We start from the raw sequence: 17,560 nt of genomic DNA, 5'->3' as shown, positions 1-17,560 counted from the left end.
TGACTCTAAAAAAAAAAAAAAAGCTTCTTCACTATTACTACACTCACTTCACTGGTGAGCTTTCCCACATCTTCGGAAGAAAGGTGAACTGGAGAAATAGCAGCTCCTCTATGACATGCACTACCATGTGAGTGTGAAGTGACACAGGTGCAGCTGAAAAAGCTTTATTTACTCCTTAAGTAAAGCCAAGACAAACGTGTGATCAGAAAATCATCTGCTCTGAAAGATTCTGCGATGCAAGTTACAAACTTGTTAGTTTCTATTTAAACCAAGATTTAGCATGTAATAAGATCCCTGAAAAGCAACATTTAAATTTATTCCACAGGAAGTGTTTTACAAGAATTCTAAATGTAGAAGCAGTCAACAGATGGGAAGCAAAAGAGGTTTTTTTAGAGGTTGACCAACACTGTCTTACAGAGATGTAGACAGAATTTAAAAAAATAAAAATAACAAACCACCCCAATCCAGTCTGCAGCACATTCTTAGTAAGGACAAACAATTGCTTCCTTTTACAACACCGTCCTCAGGAAAACCAGAGCAACTGCAGGCAGCAAAGCTTTTTCCTATACAACAGAATTGCAATTAGGAAAACAAATAGCAGGTAAAGCCTGGTCTCCTCTTCATGTACCTCTGAATTTAGACCGTGCTCAAAAGAGAAAGGTTTAGGAGATGGTACATGTAGACTTGCTGCTTTCTCCCCACACTAACAGGTGGGCAAGCTCGTGGTGCTAGGCAGCCAATCCAGCAGTGTTTACAAGCACAGACTCCAACAGTTCCATAGGTGTTTGCCTAGGTGATATAGGCTGGCACAAGTTTAAGGGATTTCAAGGAAAAAAAAAGTCACATTTTTATTTCAGGAAGACCAAATCATTTCAGAACGCTGGATTTCTGATACAGTCCATATGGAGTTCAGTTTCTATTTCAAGTCACTTTTTTAACCATATTCTTTATTTGATCAATTTGATCAAGTCTGGGAAGGAATGGATTTTAGAAGTAAATCTTCTGAAATAGATTAAGGGATTCTCAACACCCTGATTTTACAGCAGTGCTATACCAGGGATGTAACTCCTTATAGTGCAAGCACAAATGAGGCATTAAACTTACTTTTCCAAAGAAGCCTTTGAAGAACTTCCTTTCCTGGAGGAACAGGGGGGACAAGTCGAGCGCTATTACTGAAGGTAGCTAAAATGTCCCAGGGTTTCAAACCAACAAGCACACACAAGAATAGGGTTTGGAGGGAAAGGAAGGGGTTTTTAGAGTTATCCACAAGAAGGTGCGACAGGCAAATGTGAAAATAATCCCATGAAAATGCAGATCAAAGGGCACACACAATTCTAATAAGCTACTGCCCTGAAATTGGTGGAAAGAAGAGAACCTTGGCCCCAATTTCATGCAAAGTGGTTACTTCATTGTCACTCTCCCTTGTTTAGTTCCCTTTAGTTAGGTTATAAACCAAACTTGGCAGCAGACGTGGTGGTCGAACAATTAAAATACCGTATGGGCATGAAATGCAAAGTTCTAACTTCAGAGTTATAGTCAAATTTTCTCTGTATTGACCGTTTTTTTCTGAAGCAAGTGCTCCATATGCTGGAGAACATACAGTGGCTGGCATAATGCAGGATTAAAAGCTGAAAAACATTTTTTGTGCTTCATTTTATTCTATTTATTTACTGTTTTGGTTTATGCGCTACTCTTACTCTGCATTTTATACAACCTTTTTTGGCCAGTAAGGAATTTTCTCTGACCTAAACTGAACCACAACTGAGACCTCTTCCTCCTCTTCCTCAGTCCACAACTGCTAAATATTCATTCTACAACTTCTGATTAATAGACTGAACAAGATCTGCTTTAAAGCCACCTCTGAGAGGGAGAAGTTAGACCAAGGCAGAGGCACAAAAAGCCGAACTACAAGTTCCTGAATGTCTTCAGTTTGGAAGTGATTATATTGATTGCTCAATTCACAATGACACTAAAGCAGAACACAATTTAAAGCAAAATGGCATGCCATTTTTACTGGCTTTGTTTTGTTACCAGATTGTTAAAAGAAAACTGCAAGATCTGCCTGATCTGATATGAGGATATTCCCCAGGCCCTGATGTCCTGCATGCACAGCTACACCTACTCAATACCTGAAGGAAGCTGGCACTGCAGCATATCCCTGCTTTCGCTATCTTTCCAAATGATTTAACTTGCAAGTAAACTGGTACAGCAGTAACAGGGAGATCATGGAGAATCCACATGAGACTAAGGAAGGGTTTCTGACAGCCGCTGACCCCAAATTACCATCACGTTGATAACAATGCTATATCAAAATATTATTACAAATATCCTGAGGCAGTGCCTTCAGAATTGACTGATATACAAGGTTATATTTAAAACAAAGCTTTGTTCTGACGCAAGCCAACAAAAGCCAGGAAACAAAGCTAAGAAGGGAGTGTCAATCTCAACTCTGCATTTCCTGACTTTTGCTACTGAGTGCTTCTCTCTGCCCGATGTCCTTCCACAGAGCTTTTCAACAAGTATCTGTAAGATATTTATGTCAACCCAGGCACTATACAAGAACATCTCTACGTGCAGACAGCTGAAAGGCTTAATAGCTTTTAGCAGCAAGAACGGTCATGTATTTGGACAAGATATGCTGAACACTGGGAGGGGAACTAATGGATTAATCACAGCGTTGTGCACATAATGAGAAGGGGCTGGATGCTGCTGCCAAGTTGAGCAATGACTTGCATTACACTAAATAACAGCCTTTTAAAGATAGCAAAAGCTAAAAGAGATTCACCAGAAGCTACCTCATTTTTAGGTGATGGTTAATTTTGCTCACAGCAAAATGCTTGTTAAACAAGATCTATGGTTTTTAATAAGCTAGAAATGTTAATGGAAAGGCATCATGCAAAATGGATTTTAAACAACACTAAGTTAATGTAGTTTAGAGATAACTAATGCATGTTTTAAAATATTAAATTATGTCTCTTTACCTGCTAAAACAAGAACATATATTAAAACAAATGCATCATTTAAAACAAGTAGTGGCAAGTTAGAAACCAATACTACACACTGAAGCTGATTTAAAAAATCAAAACATGATATGAGAGTGTAATTTTGTCTTTATACCATATCCCCATACCTGAGTTAAATAAGGTTACAAAGATACCTCATAGGGTCCTCAGAAAGCTGTTTTTCAGTCTGCACTAAATAATGCTAAATCATGGAAATGGCTTTGGAGAAGTCTTTCAATGCTTTGTATCCAAATCTGAGGATCCACAGTTAGTAATATATCCCTGCTAAGGGAAAAATGTATGCCCCTTTGGTAACACCTGAATAACAGATAGCGAGACTTGAACACACAGGTTTTATATCCATCAATGAAACTGCTGTGCCATATCATCAGACAGAAAATAGGGACATCAGTTTCTCTTCATTCATCACAAGAAAAATCGTAACCTGCACATTATAGTGTTGTTTGGGTTGGTATGCAGTCCCAGAGCTTGAAAACGGCTCTCTGCTAAAAATGGCTTCTTTTACTCAGCTGTCAATTGAACAGTCCCTGAACAAAAGATTTACCATCATCTGGTTTAAGTTCTGCAAGATGTGCTCAAAAATGATTGTGGCATATTCAACCAGAAGATAATAAAGGACCTGCAAAAATATTTCTCCACAATAAAAGGGAAAAGAATTTGACTGCATCTTTTCTTTCTAAAACAGAAATTAAGATATTCCTAAAATGAAGATCAAGTTTTGTATTTTTCTTGACAAATCTTAAAAGGTTTTAAAGTCCAATAGTCAACCCTAAAAAAAAAAAAGAACATATTTCAGTTCCCCAAATAAATAGCCAACTGTTGGAGAATAAGAATTAAGAACAAAACATGTCTATTGAAATAAGTAAAGACAGAGAGAACTCAGTTTTAGAAGTTACAAGTATGTCGACAATTCTGTCTCTAAGAGAACTGAACTGTTTCTCATAAACTGGATTCATAAGAACTATACAATGCCTGCAAAGAAAACAAAGATTAAAATGGTCATATACACTCGTATTTAGTTTAACTATATGAAAAATGAAGTTCAATTTTTGTAAGGCTGGTCTTTCCGTTTGAGCACCACACCTCAGACTTGAAGTTCTTTCAAGACCAAGAGAAAGCCCACTGAAATAACGAAGAACTGTAAAAGGAAAAGACTACCAAAGGAGCAAATTGCTTTCTTATCACATTCCCTGCATGCTGAAACAACACAGAGAGGTATGGCTTTTCCTTGTTAAGAGAATACACTGTACAGAAAAGAGCTCTCAAGCAATGGAAGAATCCTAAAGGAATGCTCCCAGTTTAAAACCGACACACGCAGGGTGGGGGTCTGAGAACGGGGGCACGGTTTGAATTGCAGTGAGCAGCTTCAGATGAAGCTTGGGTCTGATGAAGTCTAACAGCTCGAGTGCACAAAGCAGTTTCAGTAATCTGAATATTCCTCTTGGGGCCCAATGAGAATTCCACATCCGTTTCTCTACTTCCAGCACTGACAAACAAGACAATGCAAGCAGAAATCCTAAGACACACACCTGTGTCCTATTTGCACATAAACATTAAAAACTTCAAACAGCAAAAGAAATAAAAATCATCTGAATAAAAACACTGCATTTATGAGAATGGGCAATAAGTTGGTGCCATTCAGAATAATCATAAAGCACAGAACAGAGAAATCAAGATAGTTACTTCTAGGGAATGTGCTGTAAAAGTTAGATGTCTTACATCTGAATCAATAATTCAATGATGATGATCAAGAATCACAACCCTAACATTATCTGAATTCCAGAAGAAACTGGGTGCTATGTTTTTACCATGTCTTATTATTTATAAGCTTAGCTACACTTAATTGGTTTGTGGACTGAAAGTTTATAAAAAGACCTAGAAAGCAAATACTTCACAGCACAGCTCCCCGGAGAAGGAGATGAGAAAAGCTGCAAAAAGGAGATACTGGAATGTTATTCAGTGTACTAACAGAAAGTATCCTGATACAGTGAAAACCAGAAGAGGACAAAAATGGATGCAACTCATTATGTGGTCAGTACTTGCATTTTTAGCTACATAAACTAAATCCACAGAACAAAAACTAATTTACATTCTGTGTGGTCCTTTTTAATAAAAATCAGTCACCAATCACTGCTGGACTGAATGGGAACAGATGGGATGCGGCTTGAACAGGTTGCTAGACACTGGCTGAGAGAGAAAAGAATGAAAAGACTTGATTTTAATCAGAGCAGTAAAGCAATTCAGAAACTTTAAAACACAACAGAAGGAAGATAACCTATAGTCTTCTGTTTTGTGCTAAGAAGAACAGGTTTATTCAGAAGACATTTGAATTCTCACATTTGGCAAGGAGAAAAAAAGATATCTTTGCCTGGATATGATTTAAGTTAGCAAAGATGCAATACAAGTGTTTGATTTATTTCCAGTAATTTTGGCTGAGCTAGAAGGATACAAGAATTTCTTCTGGTAAAGGCATTACTGAAGACTCTATCTAGCTAGGACACAAGAGAAGCGATGAAAAGGACAGCAGTTCTCCATCTTCAATCAGACTTCAAATTCTAACATCCTCTCTTTCTCCTCTTCAGTGTTGTTCTAGCCTCAGATTCTTAATAAACTGACCACTGACTTCACTGACTTTCTACAGGGAAGAGATGACAAGACCTTGAAATGAGCTGTAGGAATACCAAGAGCTTTGAACGATTGCCATTTACGGGAGCAAACGTTCACAGAAGCCAAACTAAGAGCAGCCCACTTCATGACATACCAGAATTAGGCAGCCTTCAGGCAGGCCACTTCGAGCAGATGCAAGCCAGATTATTTCATGCATGACTACAATGTTGCAGTGCATTAGAAAAAAAAGCAGCCTAAATCAAATAATATTTTGTATAATAGAGGTGAATTAAGTCACTTTTGAAGTGGCAGGCAACAAAGGGAGAGGGAGAGAGAGAGAGGGAGAGAGAGAAAGAGAGAGAGGGAGAAAGACCTGTTAAAAAACAACGTTGAATCCCATATGGGTACCAACTTAGTCTGAAAGGTCACAGAGGATTTTTACACATTTGTTTTGCAAATAGTTTCTGCCAGTAGAAAGAACAGTTGTAACTCTCTCCCTCTCATCATCAGATTAGCACGTCCCCCTAACCACAGCAGTGCTCTCACACCAGCCAACTGTTCTCCTAAAGTGGGTCAAAAGTTCAGGCTTCAGCTGGAGCACTGCTGCCGAACGGACCTTTTAGACACTCACAACCCCAAAGCCAGCTTTTTCATGAAACAAGTATACATACAGATTTCAGTCTCTTCACAGCATCTTCGCAGATATGCATTCCTCTGGATTCATCCACTTCCACGTGTCCCAAGTACTGTAGGAACAAGAATAGGAATGTAAGAAGTGTAACAGCTTTAAAAACTACACATTTTCTGCATATTTATCATCACAGACTGCTTAAAACCACACCAAACAGAAACTGCAAGTTGCAAAGTTTTTTTAATTAACAAGATGACCCAGAATAACATTAGGCCACAGAGGAAGCAATCCAAAAAATACATCACTGTAGTGTGTCAGGAAACTGGATACTTGCATTTTATATAATGGAAAAATAGAAGTTCCTTGTGCTTTCCATTTCCACCCCTACCTTTCCCAGTCATGGTTCTTTTTGATAGAGGAAGGAAACGTTCTCTCAGAAACATTCATATCCTTACTCAAAGTACTTAATTCTTGAAGAAAGCCATAGAAACTATTAGATAAAAGCTCTCTGACTTCTACTTCTTACTACAAAACTTAAAAGAAATTTAGCCTGATTTGCATGACATTATAAGACTGCATGCAAGTTGCTATTCATATTGGAGTAATTAGAGAGGAAAGAAAGGGTCATAAAATATCAGAATCAATATTTGTGGCATAATGAAACAGTAAAGATTTAATTATCTCTGGAGATGTCTCATACTATCACAGAACATCCTCCTAGAATGTTTCAATAATTAGGATACCAAGCTTGATTAGCTCAACAAAGAAAGATTTAGTTCCGTACTGAAGTGCTCTACCGGAATAACAGCTTAATGGACACACTCAGATGGTTTCAAGATTTAATAGCAAATTGAAAGGCTTGTTATTATTTTGGTTTAAGGTGAGGGTTTTCAATGCAAGGCAAGATCTTGGAAAAGTCTGTCAACATACCAACATTCTTACTACAAACAGCTGAGACTTAAAAGACCTTAAATGATAGAGGGCTTTAACATTAAGTCTCACTATGGGACATTTTTAAAATTGAGTAACTCTGGATGGAACAATTCTTTAAAAATTTCACTTAACCCAGCCCGAACAGCCACAGAAGAGTTTGAAAAATACACTACATAGAAACTAGATGGTAAATAACGAAGATCCAACATCTTTCAGCTTTTCCAAAGTGAGCTCTGTGTGGCTGAACACCTAAGACTGAATACCAGAGTTGCCAAAACAATGACTGCATTCCATCAGCCAAACTTTCTGAACACTTGTACAAGATGTTCATTTCTCCATAACACAAAGGGGTGAATTAATCCTAATTTAATCCTGAAACTACACAAACAGTAACAATTGAGGATGCATTTACTATGAGTCCAGAAGCACACATTTGTATCCACACCCATCAGGGATTCATCTGCAGTTCTGCCATGTCTACACTGGAAGTTCCAGAGATGCATGCAGAAATATTATGAATCTAACATAAAATTTTGGTTTTAGGAGCCCAAGAAAGTTTGTCAACTGAAGGAAAAGGGTAATATAAACAGGAACAAGGCTGAGGTCTGGAGAAGATGGGTAAACAAAGATATACGTGTGAACGAGCCACCTAGCTTGCATTACTACTAAGTACAACTTCTCAATTTGCAAAGCTATCAGCACATCTCTTTTACCCAAGTGTAGGTAAAACACCCCCAACTGAAGATCCAAACCATTCAGCCCCTGTACTTGGCAACCTGCCTTTTGCTTGGAAAAGGGAGAAACAGAGCAGGGTAAATGTTGCCTCGTCACACTCCACACCAGACAACCGTTTCCCCGTGTGTTGGCAAACCTCTATTCAAGTCACATGCTCCAACTTTCAGCAATCAGTCATGCCACTGCTGCTAGAGACAGCAAGTTTAGCTGCAGTTTTCAATACTGCTTCCACTCCAATGAATGGGGACATTATTGTACGTATCAAGTGCATCTACCCACAGCAAAAGGGTACAATCCCCAGACCTCACTGAGCATCAATCAATTCTGAATTATAAAAGAAATTATGCTGCCACACAATACTACTTTATGATGAGTACAAAAGGTGCTTTGTTTGCATTTACACTTTACACTTAAAGCCCTTCATCAAAAAACTTATTCTTCCCAGTGCACCACTACTGCAGAAGCTAGCTACTCACAGCTATCAAGAACTGTGGCCTTGTACATTATACGGGCAGTTTCAGAAGTCTTCCTGAACATTGTTTGGACAGCTTTTTTATTTATTTTTTTTTTTTTTAGGTTCAAGTTCCCTCTATGTCCAAACATATTTAAGTTTCTTTCTATTAAAAATAACTGTCAGCTGCACAATGAGAACACTCCTCTCCTCTCTTTTTGCTACATCAACTTCAATCTCCCTTAAGCAGCAAGTCCTTTTCCAGGTCTTAGGTTTATTTCTGAAGTCCTTTCTCCCCCATCAGGCTCAGTGTAGATATACCTGCCTCTGTATTGAAGCAGTGCTACATAACTTCTACTTATCCATCCTTTAGCCGGTAGTAAACAAAGGCCCAAATATTTCTTCAAGATACTTGGCAACCAGCTCTGCTATAGACTGAAGCCTTCCCAGCTGCCTTACATTTTTAATGGGAAGCATTACATTGGAATTATATCACTGCCTAACCTTAAATTTGAAGCATCAGCTCTACTTGCTATTATCACAGCATATTATGAATGGCATTTCAACATTTAGTAGAATAAGAAAAATACAGCTGCTAGCTAGATTAAGAATTCTGGTGTTTAGCTTCTCTTCAACCAAAAACAAACCAAATTCTGCTGTTCTGCCATGTCAAAGAGATTGCATGGAAACCACCTTAAAAAGCAGATACATACACAACCCATGCTTCTACACACAATTTTTCAACATCTCAAAAGAAATTTCCCACTCAAACTAAAGGAGAAGAAACATAATGCAAAGCGCCTGGGCAGAGACAGGCCACATATAACATAAAACCTCTTACAAATCCATCAAGGCATAGCACCACAAAGAAATGCAGTGACTGGGACACAGAATAACAGTGACACAAAACTGCATAAGGCATACCGTGATGGCTGGAGACTTAGCAGAACACTCAGACTACCTGCAGAGAGAGATCCTCATCACAAGAGTCACACAACCTAACAGCCTGGAGAAAGCAAGCACATTTCCACCATGGAAGTGCAAATAATGGGAATGCAGTATTAATAATGAATGCCTTCCTACTTAATTTCCATAGCAACCATTTAGTGATAGCCACGACATCAGCAGTTCTCAACCATAAGATGTTCTGTGAAAGATTTAATCGCTATACCAGAAATCAGCCAACACTGCTTCTACAGAAAGTGAAAGATCCTTTAGGGCAGAGTCCACATAAAGACCATCACAAAATAAAAGTTGCAAATAGAATAAAATACCTTCAAGAGTTGTTGGGGAGCCCCTTAGCAAACATTTTCCAAGAAAGGTATTGCTTATTTTAGCATTTTCAGAAAAAAGATTATATGATGGTACAGCAGGTAATAAAAAAAACTTCTACCTCAAGGCAATGAACTTTTTTTTTTTCACAGGCAAAACACCTCCTCCTGAGGCATTCAGTATCACTCTTCAGTCACACACTACAAAGCAATCAACACAAGAAGAAGTCAAACTGGCACACAGCAAAATGCACATGGAACCTGAAGACCTTCATTCTTTTTCAGGATTTTATGCCTTTTCTAATTTCATCTAAAATCAGGCAATTTATCACCTAGTATGTTTGGTGAAGCTGTCCCACTGCCTTCCCAAGCATACACCTCTGAAAGTGTTCCTAGTAAAATACCATGAGCTGATGTTTTATGGCAGTAATATTGCTGAGCAGCAATGAAATTAGTCTACCATTTGTGTCCTAGTACAAGAAATACTACCTTGATCATCTTTGCTTTCTTTCGCAAATACTTGGCTATCTCTGTTTTTGAAGAAGCAGAGTTCAACAGCTTTGACTCAACAACCGCTGGCTCAAAGGAAGGACCTTACCCAGAACTCCTTCCATTATTTTCAGTTACTGGAACACAGTAATACGCTGTTACAGTCTCTCTTCCAAACAGAGGCAGATAAACAAATTACTGAAATTTTTTCTGTATCAGCAGATGTTCACTTGGACTGTTCTATTTGCAGTAACAGATCAGGCTTTGCAGATTACATTTTAAACTAGACAGACACAAGAAAAGAGCTTACCAGAAGTCTTGGCCAAGGTGCCCTGTGCTAGCAAGCTAACTGCCAGAGAGCAGGAAACCACCATTTCCTTGGATACTTTTCCTCGATGCAGTGACGTTCCCATTTTTCTGTGTGTAAATACTACTCTACTGCTATAAATAATACCCTGATTTGTAAGACTAGATACTCGGAATCTACATGTGTAGGTAGGCTTCTAGAAAAGGAACTGCTCAAGAATTAAAGCCTTAACTCCACAGCTTCAGGGTGAAACTGTCTTGTAACTAGACACAAGCTTAAATCCAAGAAGCCTGGATGTGCCTAAAAGCTAAGCCACATTTCCACTGACCTCTAAGATTTACATATTCAAATTTATGCTGCTGCTTTTTAATTTATTAGTTTGAAACAGATGTTTGCTTACAGCTGTATAAGCACAATGACAAAAACTCTATAATTAATCATCAGTAGACAAACTTAGTAAATTGTCCTTAATCAAAACTAGCGGTTAATTACGATGCTAGATATTTCTTTAGTGTCCAACTTCTTCCACTGCCCTAAATCACCAGAATAGAAAGATGTCTCATTGATTTGTTACCCTCTCCCCAAACACATGCTGTTACAGCATCCTGGTGTGACCACACATCACACCCATCTGTGAGCCACGCTCTGCATTTCACTTACTGATTCTCATATTGTATTTACTGGTGTGAAGAAAAACAACGCTGACGGAATAAAAAATCACTTTGGACTACTGAAGATAAAGAAAGAAAGTTCGGTGTGGATGTGGATACTTTACTCTTCGTAGTCTCACAAATCCTTAAAATGTGGTTGAGGAAGAACTCAGGTTACATAGGACACCACTTGCTTCAAGGCAGGATCTACTTCCACATCTACACCAGAGAAGTCAGCCCAGTACTACTACGCCATTTCTGCAACTGGAATTCAATAGGGTAACACTACCTATACTATAGCTTCTAACTGCCACACAGTTAGAAAGGGGGGGGGTTGATTTGCTGAGTTACTGTGAATGTCTATCCTAACTTTCCCTTGGTGACCCTACACTCCTTACTCTTGCTACTCCATCCAACCCCTTTACACCTTCATGCATGCTCTGTCAGACTTCAGTTTTCAGCTGTTTGCTCTGATGTGCGATTCCTTTGTGTGTGTGGAAAAAGAAAAAAAAGAATATCAAGTGTTGATAATAGTTTTATAAACACAGTGCACAGGAACACATTCTAACTTTTGTTCCAGTTCTGCAAAAAATTGTTTCCATTTATGACACTGGAAACCTTCTAGTTTAGGAAAAAAGTAAAGAGCGCAGAGCCAATTCATTTATTTATTTATTTTACTTCCAATACCTAAATTACATTTAAAAGATAAATTCCTACAAGGGCATCTAAATCATATTTATGGCTCTAGACATGAATGCTCGTATCCTTGCAACAACTTGAAGTTTATTAAACAATTTAACAATTTGACCTTCATCAAAGACAAGAGGGTTTTCAAACTAAGAAACTTAATTTAAAACTTCCTGTTTGCAAGCTATTCAGACAAAACTAGAAGGATCTTCAAAATGTAAAAATTTAAAGATTAGGGAATAAATTACACTCCTTTAGTCATGACAAAATAACATAGGACTTTATTTAAAGTAACCTTCTGCTATCCACACACCTTCTGTTATAATCACCGTCTGTCCTAATTGTTTTCTTCCTGTGATCTTAAATGCTGCAGGAGTTTCAAACTTTACATTTGCTTGATGCTGGGTTAGCATTCCATAGGAATGCTTACTGTGCATTGCTAACATTGATTTGTTCCTTAAGAGGTAGAGATTTGCAGTGTTTCATGTCTAAGGCTCTGCAACGTTTCAGAAAGCAGCAGATTTGCTACTTTAACATCTCAAAAATGCTTAACATAGTTCCCAAGGACTGTTCAAGCACCTCAAAATTTCACAGTCAAAAATATCACATGCCTAACTTAAGGGCCCTTCATCAACATGCTGCTAAAATCCTTCACAGCTATCATGATTTCAAACTAGAAGAACACTTAGTAACACAAAATAACAGCCATCACTTATGCTGACTACCAGTCTTTCTGATCTGGAAGAACAGAATGGCATGCAAATTACGTTTATAAACCAACTAAGAACAACCAGCACCACCACAAAAAGCAATTTATATATCGGACATTAAGTAATAAGGTGCATTATGTAAACTGCAAAACAAAAGAGGACAAGTGGGCTACTACAAATGGTGTGAGAACAGGCAGCAAAGGGATAGGCAGTGGCCTATTCTCTGGTGGGCCATGTATGTTACACGTGCCACTGCTTGGTCCCAGAGACATGAGCGACACTCACAGGTCCCAGTGGTGATATCCTACAAAGTTCAGAGGTAGTTACTCTCTTTTCTGCACTTTTTTTTTTAATTATAATTAATATATTAATTCACTCGCACAAAGCAATACATGGCCTTCCAAACACCTCCCATCAAAGCAAGGGAAAGAAATGAACCAGCTGAAGAGTGTTGATCTGAAATGTCAGTTCTTGTACATGACTGTACAACTGTATCCATATGGCTTTTATTTGTCAACACTACCAGAGAAAAATCAAGACTCAGTGGAAAAGCTAATTCACATATCATACATTCAGCAGCAAACCCTGGATCACAAATGTGGTATGTTACTCCTCCCCAAGGACTTCTTTCATTGATAACCTTGGTCTTCCATTTGGAATAAATGGCCTGAAATACACACACAAGTAGACTTGCCAGTGACAGGCAACATTTAAGACACAAAGTCAAAAGAGACAGACCGCCCCAAAAACTCAAGAGTGACAGAACAGAATTAATTCAATCACCCACATCTGTATCTAGTTGTTGCATCCTTCAGAAGCACGGGTAGGAGGAATCAGTTGTAGATGTTCTAACACGTCTGGTTGGTTAGAACAACCAAGAACTTGGAAAATGTTTTGTTTAATTCTGTTAAGTAGAGCGAAGTGACCTATTTTTTCTGATACAAATTTAACAGGCCAGTTACTCTACAGATTATCTGTGTGGACAAAAACTACTTACCCAGAGGACATCTGAAAAGGCATTTCAGACAAAAGAAGCCCTAGTGTCAAATATTTTAGTCATTAAAACATAGAACAGCTGCATGCTCTCTGTGAGGTAGTGTCTGCAGCAAGAACCCAAGTTTCAAAATGGGTGTGTCAGTGCACTTCATTTTTGACAATTATGATTTACAAAGACCGTATAAAAATAAATCATAGTACCAACAAGAGCAGCATTAATGTCTATGAGAATAATCTTCAGAATTGTTGTAAATACCTAAACCTAAATCCCTTATACATTGTATCTATCTCCCCCCCTTCAGAAGCTTCACTACTGAAACAAAGAAGTTACTTTTCCAGTTGCTAGGACAGGGGAAGATTATTGTCACCTCTGAAAATACATTTCTGTACAGATTTCTAAACAGTTTTTTAACAGTTCCACACTTAGTAAAGAGATGGCTCTGAGTACACCTATAAAAGATGCAGCGTATCATGTCTCCCCACAAGAGTCAGCACAGCCTTAAAATTACTGCCTAATGGGGTAGTAGAAGTCTGCAAGCTACCCCTGCAGCTAAATACAACTAAAACCGAAATACAACTCTAATACCCTTTTGTACCTTTGTTGATAGACATGCACCTGTCTCTCTGCTGATGTAGTGGAGTGCAGAAAGCCATTCATTTCACATTCTAGTACAAAGGCTCTTTTCTCAGTGCAACTTCAGCTGATTGAAAAGAGGACAGATGAAAGAGCAGAGCAGGCAGTTCACTAACTGCTCCAAGGCCCTGTTTTCAGTGTGTCAGATTACCTCCTCAGGTGTGGTTAGGTTCCAAATACAGACAAGGGCTAGCTGTAAGATCCTACACACACTTGGAAAACAGAAAATATATCAGCAGCTTGTTGCATGCAACACAGACATTTTGAAAACAGTGGATAAATACAGATTGTGAAAATGAGGTGTCAGTACCTAAAAACACCAGTACGACCCCAGGATTATCATAAACTCTAAACTTAAGAGCACAGCACTGAAGAAAATAAACTGTGCATCAAATCTACTTCCCTGAGTTTTAAGGCAACAACGGCACAGGAATTTTACCAACACTTTCCATGGAGCACCTTCTCTAACCAAAACACAGTTGTACAATAGGTGCATCAGAGTTGCTCAAAACCCACTGCCACACTTGCAGACTATAATTAACAGCCAGGATCAGCCATGAATGCAGCACAGGAAGAACTTCAAGAGCAGTACCAATGCAAAACAGCATAGTAACACTGAACTTGTTTGCAATACAGCATCCTTAAAGCACAATGAATGAACAGCTACTGGAGTCCTGTCCAACACTAACAGAACAGAGCCTGGAGGCAAGAAGAAATCCTATTTGCAATGTGACTTTCAAAGTGGTTCCACATACTCTCTAAAATCTAAAAAAGGATAAATCTGTGCTAGCACTCTACAAACACCCCAGGTCTGGGCCAAAAAAGTGCCTGAAGACAAGAAGTTAAACACACCAACTTAATGCTATTTTAAGAGAGTGATACATCTTTCTCACATCAAGCTTTCATGACCCCTTTTACAAGAGAAACTAAGAGCAAGCATTCCCCAGTTTGTTTGCACTAGTCTTCTCTCTCTCTCTCTCAAAAAAAAAAAAAAAAACCACACCAACAAACCTACCTAAATAAGTTAGCAAGCATCATAAGAAACAAAGCCCTGATCATGGCTTCTATTCCAAACTTTTCTGTACTTTTCTTTCATAGAGAAAACCTTAAAGACAACTACAGAATATCTGTTAACACTTCTTGGGTCTTCACCAGCTAAGATCTTAGACACTGCTTCAAAAGTCAGACTTTGATCTTGCTACTCAGCTACATTCCGAGTTTTTAGGAACTAGGGCAGATGATTTTTAGGGAGTGCAGGCAAGGCAGAACATAAAGAATAAGGATGGACTAATCCCCACAGACACACATTAAACTGTGGTTGAGAAGCTACAGGCAAATACAGCACCATTCTGGAATGCTAAATAGGGATTTACAAAAAAAAAAAAGGCAGCTTTCACTATATTTCAGAATGCACTCCTATTAGTTGACTATTCTTAGTAAGATATCTCATTTTACTTTGCTCCATTGAGGAACATCAGGAAGAAAAGACACTCCATCAGATATTTAAAGACATGGGCAACAGCCCACTTTTCCAGGAATACATATACTTCTGAATAATAACCAAGAACTGTGTAACAGGATACTCTCCTTCAATAGCACAAAGTTCCATTCTATTTGTGAGCAAAATGCAGTACCACCCACTAAACCTCTGACTCTACATCTGGTTTATCTTGTTCACTCACAATGCCATACTTCCTGTCTGTATCTACAAAACACCAGCTAACACCCACTTTGCATCTCAAACCCCATAAACACTTTCCACGACTGCCCTTCTCAAGTCTCTGAAGTTTGGAAGATACATTCAAACTGAATAAACAAAAGCACCTCAATGTCCACTGGTTCTGATTTTAAGCTTTCATCTAAATCAAAAATTGTCATATGTAAGTGGCAAATATTCTTACGGAATCAAGAAATACAAATAAAGATGTATTTACTTCAGAGTTGTTTTCCAACGACCTAATTAACTCAGTGAATTCTAATACAAAGCAGGCAAATGGGGCTAAACAAGTTCCAGCCTGAGGACAGGATGCAACAACTCATCCATCTCTATGCCTTTTCACCACTGAACGGTCCAAAACCTTTTTCAACTTTGGGTGCATGTGCCCAGAATAGATGAATGCTTCATTTAAATACAGGAAGCATTTGTCATTGTAAGTGCAATTCTTGACCAGGAGTTTAAAGAAGAAAACCAACACAAAAGTCAGTCTTTAAAGTGGTTTTCATCTTTTATCTTCAGTTAACGACTGAAAATACTTAGAGTTAAACTAACTGCCTAAATATTCAGAGTGTAATATTTTAGCTTTAGCACTTATGTCCAAGACTATAGTCTACTGTAAGACTATTAAAGTGATGATCTTCAAGCTCACAATTCTATTCCCTCCTATACAGCACTAACATTTTGAAAAGCCTAATCTAAGTTCAAGCTTTCACAAAGCAGTTACTCAATTTCAAAGCTCTGGCAAAATACCATCTCTCTTTAGTATTAGATTACAATTCCTTCATTCTAGCAGAAAACTAACGTAAGACAGAGATAAATGGGCAGGCAGGCAACCATAGCAAACTAGAAAGTTAGCTTGCGCATTGTCTATCCCAGAGAATACATTAAAAGCACACACAAGTAATTGTAACAAGATAAAATAGGACATGAACATGGTATCAAAATTATTCCACCTTTATGGAGCACCTGCACATACCCATAACTACAAAAATATTTAACAGCCAACTTCAGGAGTTCCATCTAGCAACATCACCTGTTTAATAATTGCACATAATTATTATACAGGTAATAAAAGGTTCTCAAGTGTCAGAACCACACATGGCATTTTCCTCAAGCATAGATATGGAAAACTAACAATTAACAGCTTAAATAAACGTTATCTGTTTACAATCTACTGTAGAAATAGCATTAGTATGTCTTCAGGAAGAGTTTTTGATTACAAGCTGAGCAGATGCAGCAAGACACCTTAAATTTCTTCCTTCTTCTTATTAACAATATTATAAAATAAACATTAAAAATGTGTTATTTCTTGGAAAAGGTGGGAGAATAAATGAAAAAACCTACTTATAGTACTGCGAATTTGGAATTGTTCAAGGAATTGATAAAGGCAATTTCAATTTCACACACATGAATAATCCGTAACACACACAAAAAAATAACAGAAGGCATTCAAAATTCATAATTGCTTATACCTCAAGCACTGGAAGAAAACCAGGGCATTTCTTTACAACATTTCCAATTATCCAAAGGGAGAGGTTATACTTTTCAAGTATAAGCCACCACTTATCTTATGAATAAAACCGTAACTATAACTTCATTTTAACTGATGGAATCTAGTACTTCTTCCATGCAATCCATGAGGTGTATCATTTCTGCTCTTCCAGAGAAATGAATTCTATTACTCTGCCTAGCTACGTGATTTATTTCAACTAAAAAATC

The 17,560-nt window shown here is 38.0% G+C and overlaps 1 protein-coding gene across 13 annotated transcripts in view; it reads right to left on the bottom strand.

Moving 5' to 3' along the window:
- NUMB (NUMB endocytic adaptor protein) overlaps positions 1-17,560 on the bottom strand; it is a 92,195-nt gene that overhangs the window by 18,225 nt on the left and 56,410 nt on the right. For 7 of the 13 annotated variants that reach the window (XM_090141050.1, XM_090141049.1, XM_090141057.1 and 4 more), the window contains 2 exons: positions 6,302-6,376; positions 1,105-1,182 (listed from right to left, as the gene is read on the bottom strand). In XM_090141050.1, the coding sequence (XP_089997176.1) occupies positions 1,105-1,182; positions 6,302-6,376 (153 nt within the window). Of the gene's footprint in view, positions 1-1,104; positions 1,183-5,784; positions 5,928-6,301; positions 6,377-17,560 lie in introns of those variants that run through there. The other 6 variants (XM_031593591.2, XM_031593594.2, XM_031593593.2 and 3 more) reach the window with 4 other exon arrangements.

Source organism: Phasianus colchicus, chromosome 5 (assembly GCF_987193195.1).
Source record: "Phasianus colchicus chromosome 5, bPhaCol1.hap1.1, whole genome shotgun sequence".
NCBI lineage: Eukaryota > Metazoa > Chordata > Aves > Galliformes > Phasianidae > Phasianus > Phasianus colchicus.
This window is presented reverse-complemented; position numbering and strand designations above follow the sequence as displayed.